Genomic DNA, 6909 nt, shown 5'->3' with positions numbered 1-6909 from the left:
CATGCAGCCTTGTACAACTGCAAACCCGTAAAAAAAAAAAAAAAAAAAAAAGCCACACATAATGTAAAACAAAATAAAAATAAACTTTTATGTGTGTAATTTTTTACATGAAAATAAATGCAGAAATTTTCAAGGAATTTTTATTGTACTGTAAAGATGTGTGCATTTAATTTAAATTCCAACCGAGAGCGAAGAAGATAAGCCTTCCTCAGAGACAGCCATAAGCTGCGGGTCCAACCTATATAATTAGAAATTGTAAAGAAAGAAAACTGTAGGCAAACTAACTGGTTTGTAAAGAGCCGACTGTTACAGGAATGTCTGTTTAACTTGTTTTATTGTAGCAATTTACATTAGAGACTGTCATCCTGCCAGAGAGCTTTTAAAAGTGGCTTCATTTGAAGTCCAGAAAGTGACACATGCCAACGTTCATAGTCTCCCTCGATGTCAATTCCCTGTATCCCCTGCTCCCGTGTCCAGACACTTCTCTCAAGGCTGCATTAGGGCCATTTGAATATTTCATTTCCTATTAATTATGCACTGTGACTCTCCATGTCATTAGAAGAAATAAAGTGGAATGTAACAAAGGATGAAAAGAAGCAGGGCACATGTCTCCTATGAGCAGAGAAATTCCAAAGCTGCTCACGTAGGCAACCCTTCATTGAAAATTCAGTCTGTGCCTGTTAAATTGAAGCTGAAATGTCTTTACCTATTATTGTCTTCTTTTAAATTTAGTGAGATGTCCTGAAATGTTTACCAGTTTCATTTTCCGACCTACTTAATTAAATGGGCATTTATTTAACTCAAACAAATGGAAAGCCCAGAGAAACCTGAATTGATTTCAGCAAAGTTATTGCACACGCTTTCCTTAAATATGCCTTTTTAATTTCTTTTTCACCACAATAATTAACTTCAAGTGTTGAATGCACATCACAGTCATTTTGAAAAATGTACTATCAAAACACAAAAGGAAGACCTGAATGGGGTAAGAGACCACGTTTCCTATAAAGATTTAAATCATTCACCTCAAGGTTGAAAATGCAGCAGCTGAGCAGGAGCCTTCATATTTCAAGCAGAGCGCCATCAATTTTCCTCCCCTTCATGTGCATCTGTTTTCTGAGTGTATGTGTGGTGTTTAATGCACAAATGTGTTTACGTGTCTACACATGAAGCAATGGCATCAAATTTATTGGGCCATCATAATGTCAGTGCTGCCACTGTGCCTTCACAGTGACTCGGACTGTTTTTGATTTGCGATAAATGACAGAAAAAGTGCATTTGAAAAAGCAGGCATGTTACACGCCTCTCTCCCGTCTGCTGGCGCCACTGTGTGCACACAGACATGCCTGGTGACAGTGACCTACATGGTCACCGAAGATGTGATATGATTTATGATATATATAATATATTGGATCCATTAGCGAGCATAATGAAGTAGTGAAATGAAAGGGTATTTGTGAAATCAGTTCAAACATCCTGCTCGAATTATGATTAAATGATTAATGAAATGCCTCTGCATAAGCATTTTCAAACAGTAATTCATGCGCTGGCTGATAAAATTCCTCCAATCATATTTCCCTCACTCGTGAACCTTATCTACACCGTTTTTTATAAATCGCTGCCCGGCGAACTACTTATTTAGATTAGTTATAAAAGTACAGGAAAAGAGAACATCTTCCCAGTATAAAATAATCACGCATAATTATATCCATAATTCAAGTTTGTGACAGGTCCCATCGCCTTGTCCTGTTGTCTTTGCAGAATTTATTTGAATTGTCCTAATTTCAATGACAAAATGAACAGAAAAAAACACCAGGCAAAAAGAAAACTTGAGAAAAAATGACATGGCATTAGGGCACCGGTGCATAATGTAGCAGAGGAGTCCACCCTGAAATTCTTCAGTCACTCCTCTTATCTGTGAGCCATAGTTGAAGCAGTCGTGACTGTCCTGAAATATTGTCAGATATATTTCTTCTGGCGCTGAAGACATTGTACATGTACTCTAGTTTTATGTTGGAGCTCTGCATAGTATTTACCTAGATGATACCACACATTCCCTGTGTGTTGTCCTTTACTCAGTTACCAGGTTGCGTCAGTAAACCAGGCATCACCGGACGCTGTTTCTTACTGCTGCAAAAGGCAGAAGTCAAACTGACACATTTTTTGTGTGTTCCCTGTTTTTTGTTTTCCAGGCATCTTAACAATGAGCACGCCCTGGATGACAGGAGCACAGCCCAGTGTCGGGTGCAGATGCAGGTCGTACAACAGCTGGAGCTGCAGGTATTGTCTCAGCATTTGCTTTGGCACAAAAACTTAAGTGGCTTCTTCTTCTGACACTTCCTCCACCAATCCCCTCCCTGTTTGTCTGGTATCAACCGTGGGGTCACTAAGGAGGGGAGTGCAGCAGAATACAACAGTTTTGTACATTTCCAAGTAACCAGTCATTAAAAATGTGTTATGTATGCATGACAGCTAGGAAAAGATATATGAAGGGCCTGGGGCTAAATAGAGAAGATAATTACACTTTGAATTTTACTGGGTTTTAAAGTTATTTATGACTTTTGACTGTTTAGCACCAACAATAGAACACTTGGTGAACTGACGAACCAGCACAGTGTGGGTAAATGCTCGATGCTGTGTTGACTTAAAGAAAGAAAGAAAGACAGTAGCCAACTGCAGAAAAGTTGATACAGTGATCAGTGACTTTAATACCTTATGTCTTGTTAGTGGTCTCCAATTGTCTTTTTCTGTGAGAAAGAAAAATATGCATTGGTACATTATGAATGCACTCATGGAAAAAGACATGGTAACACATTAATTCTATTAGGGGGGCTCTTTGATGGCCACTCAGTCTGTTTAGCACCAACAATAGAACACTTGGTGAACTGACCCGGCAGCACAGTGTGGGTAAATGCTCGATGCTGTGTTGACTTAAAGAAAGAAAGTAGCCAACTGCAGAAAAGTTGATAAAGTGATCAGTGACTTTAATACCTTATGTCTTGTTAGTGGTCTCCAATTGTCTTTTTCTGTGAGAAAGAAAAATATGCATTGGTACATTATGAATGCACTCATGGAAAAAGACATGGTAACACATTAATTCTATTAGGGGGGCTCTTTGATGACCACTCAGTCATATGTACTGTATGTCTGTGTGTGTGAGAGAGAGAGAGAGAGAGAGAGAGAGAGAGAGAGAGAGAGAGAGAGAGACGGTGGTGGTTAAATGGTGAACATGACCATATTGGTTTAAGGCTGCACTTATTTATTATTGTTACAGACTGTTACAGAGAAAAATAACAGCAAATGCAGCAAAGATGAAATGTAATGTAATCCAGATTTTATGCAGTATTCGCTTGTGGTTTATGTATTACTCATATAATATCCCAAAAAATGACTGAAAGGGACTATAAAACAGCTGTGGTTTACAGAATGTTAACCTTAAACCATGAGAGCTCAGTTTCTCAACTTGTCCCACCGTCCTGTTATTTCTGCTGAGGTAGTATGTTAACCAGAGGAACAGAGTGAAGGTGTATCAGACACAGGCTTCCTTTCCATGCAGCCTATCACCATAATTTAAACTGGCAGCTAAGACAGCAGTGAGTTTTAGACAGGTAGAAAGGCCCTGGGCTTGTTATTAGCAATAATACACAGTATATTTTAACCTTGAATTGGAGCCCGCAGTTAGATTGTGTGAAGTGCGGAGTTGTTGACAGCTTTCAAAAGCGTTTTAAAAACAAATGATTAGATGGTCTTGCGAGCAAAAAGACTGGTTTGTTCAAACATGCCCATCGAGATATATGGAATAAATAAGTGCAGAAAGTGTTTCTCCTTTTGTTCATACAGAATGTGATATGTTCTCTTTCTTCATTACAGCTAGCAAAAGACAAAGAGCGTCTGCAAGCTATGATGACGCACCTTCATGTCAAGTCCACGGAGCCCAAAGCCACCCCACAGCCGGTGAGCAGCATGCGCCTCTGTCTTGTCCCTCCCCCATCCTTTTGTTTGTCTTAATTGGCACACATGTATTCATTAATCCCTTCCTCCATCTTCTTATTTATCTGCTAAATAAAAACAGCTGTTCTCTTGAGGGAGGCAGTAAATAATGTTTGGACCACATCTGCTGACATCCGAGATTCAATTTGGTGCCTGTGATGAACTGGATGCACACTCTGTAACAGCCCCCATCGCAGCTTCAGAGAACCAGTGGCTGTTTGGGAAGGGGAGAAAATGAAAGCACTGGAAAATAGAAATAATAACAGACATTATATATTATATTTTTTTTATTGCTTTTTAAAGCAAGGTTGCAAAGATTTTCCTGCCAAATAGCATAAAATATAAAGAACATTTATTAAAATGCCAAATAACTATCTCATGCTTATGAATGGGCAAATACCCCCCCAAAATGTGACATGAATAAAACAATTAATGAAAAACTATGTACAAAAAGTACACTAGTTCAAAAAAGGCAGAAAATATTTATTGATATATTGAAAGTATTTCTCACAAGTTTTAAAATAGATGTGCTCTTGTCATGTAGTAGCACCGAGCACCAGCTAATTTTTATTTTAATACTGACTTTGTATAATACCAGATGCTTCCCTGGTGACATTTAAATGCTCTTATGGTTAAAGAACCTGTCAGGAATTACCTTCAGCAATCCCTAAAAAAATATTTAGTAAAATTAGATCTAAACTGAGGTTATAAATAAATAAATCTCAGCTTTTTTAAACTTTTGTTTTTTGTAAGTTGCACTTGGCAAGTCCACGCCAGAGCTGCTGAACTTAGGTTATTTGGCAACAAAATTCAAATGTTGCTGTATCAGAAAAAATAGAATCTCTGCAGCAAATGTGCCAAATTGGTGATTCACCAGAATGTGCTTAGACTTTGAACAAAGCAGATAAGTTTATAATGCTGTTGACACATTCCAAGCATCATGCTAATCACTCTTAATATATGTCATGCCATAAAGCCTAATGCTCAGTCCCATCCTATATTGGCAGAGGCTTAACATACAACATTGTCTGAGCTATTTTGTCATATTTAAGTAGGGGCCTCACCACCATATTTCAGTCTGTATGACAGTTCATTCAAAGAGCCAGATGTGCAAAGATAATTTTACTGCAGGGCATGAATCTGAATCACACTCTCAACATGCACATAGATGTAGGATGTACATGCAGAAGCCCTGTCCCTGAACACACTGCGCAGCTTGGATCATTTATTTACAGTCAGAGATGTAGCTATTGATGTGCAGAGGCTGTATGTGCGCTCCACACAGCACAGCCAGTCAACATAAAGTGCCTGGAGATGTCGAACGACAATAGGCCGTCTGTTAAAGCTGTGCCTGTGTCACACACACTGATTGTGTAGATTATAGTGCAAAACGAGGGCTCTGACACAGGGACATTTGTATATGAAAAGTGGTAGGGGCGGCAGATAGCATCTTGAGTTCACTACCTCTCCTGTCTCCCTGGGGCCTGGGAGAATGGCTGTGTCAGAGCTCAGCGTTAACACTCTCAAGGGGGCAAGCTGAGATTTTTATTCAAATAAATAGACTCTATTTTTCCAGCGCCACTTTGCCTGCTGCAAGCTGCTGTGAAATGCTATGACAAATATGTCTGGCTGTGGCTGGGTGAGTGGTGGACTTACATAGGTCAGGGCCCATGGCCCCACTGAGGCTTTAGTGAGATTGCAGCTTCAAAGGTGGCCACCAAAAATACCTCTAACTAGATGCAGAGCAAAAGTATTCTCAGAGCTGACTGGAGATAGAAACACTCTGATGAAACAGTTGTGTTCTTGCAGTAATTGCTGGTTGTGCTTTTCTGCCGTTGCATATACAGTCATAAAGGTGTGTATAAGTAGTCAATTGTCAGAGCAAAGTGGCTCAGATGAATTTGCTGGTTTACATTTATTTATAATTAAAGGCAAACAAACTGATACTGTGCATGCACAACATCAAATGAATGGGATTCATTATAATCTTCTGAGGTGAAGGGGTGGGGGTGGGGGGTGGTAAAACAAAATGTGCCACATTAGCAATGCCTTTTTCTGTGTGTCTGTGTATGTGTATTTGTATTTGCCTTGTCTACGCTTGGTGTCACTAAGCATTCTTGTCAGAAATCTGACCTTTTACGCCATACATAATTAAGGAGGGACTTTTTGTTTATTTTCTTTAGCAGCTTGCAGAGTCAAAGCCAGTATAATTAGATCACCAATTACCATTTAATTAATTTCAGTCTGAAGTCTCATTTTGTCTAGGCACTGGAGTGAGCCCAAATGGTGGGGCAAACAAAGGCAAGGCTATTACCAGCCTGTCTGGCCTATTGTTGAAGCCTCTCTGTGTTTATGGCCAGGGAATATGGATGAAACATGAAACAAAGCCTGCTAATCCACAGGAAGAGAAGTCAACACTGCAGCCCCTTTCTATTGATAGCATTGTGTCAGAAACACGCAAATCCAAGTGTGATTTATTTTATTCATAATGTAGAATAACACATCTTCTGCTACTGTTGCTACAGTAATTCAAATTACTGGGGCATACACTGCCAGAGAGACAGAGTTTAGCCTCCAAAACATAAATAGGCATTGTGAGGGCTTGGACATGCATTTGTTAAAATGGGAGAATCAGAAAACACAAATGTCACTAACTTTGTGAGAGTGGTGTGTAACATAATAATTGGGAAATGCCTTTGATTTTGTAAAATTGAGATATTTATATATATATATAAAACGAGGAAAAATTAAACAAACAAAACTTATTGTTACGTTAGTGCCATGTCATCACTTTATTCAATCTTAGATTTCTGATATCTTTTGAATATAATGAGCATTAATTATAATTGTTTTATATATATTTTTATATATTTAATTATATAAATACTGCCTATCCTATCCACACACATCCTCTCCTATATA

At 38.7% G+C, this 6909-nt stretch overlaps 1 protein-coding gene across 18 annotated transcripts in view; it reads left to right on the top strand.

Moving 5' to 3' along the window:
- Positions 1-6909, top strand: part of foxp1b (forkhead box P1b) — a 161885-nt gene that overhangs the window by 143014 nt on the left and 11962 nt on the right. For all 18 annotated transcript variants that reach the window (XM_020592903.1, XM_020592902.1, XM_020592893.1 and 15 more), the window contains 2 exons: positions 2190-2277; positions 3868-3951. In XM_020592903.1, the coding sequence (XP_020448559.1) occupies positions 2190-2277; positions 3868-3951 (172 nt within the window). The remainder of the gene's footprint in view (positions 1-2189; positions 2278-3867; positions 3952-6909) is intronic.

The sequence above is a fragment of the Monopterus albus genome, unplaced genomic scaffold (genome assembly GCF_001952655.1).
Source record: "Monopterus albus unplaced genomic scaffold, M_albus_1.0 scaffold18.1, whole genome shotgun sequence".
In the NCBI taxonomy this organism is placed as follows: Eukaryota; Metazoa; Chordata; class Actinopteri; order Synbranchiformes; family Synbranchidae; genus Monopterus; species Monopterus albus.
The sequence above is the reverse complement of the archived record's forward strand: the minus strand, read 5'-3'. Positions and strand labels throughout refer to the sequence as shown.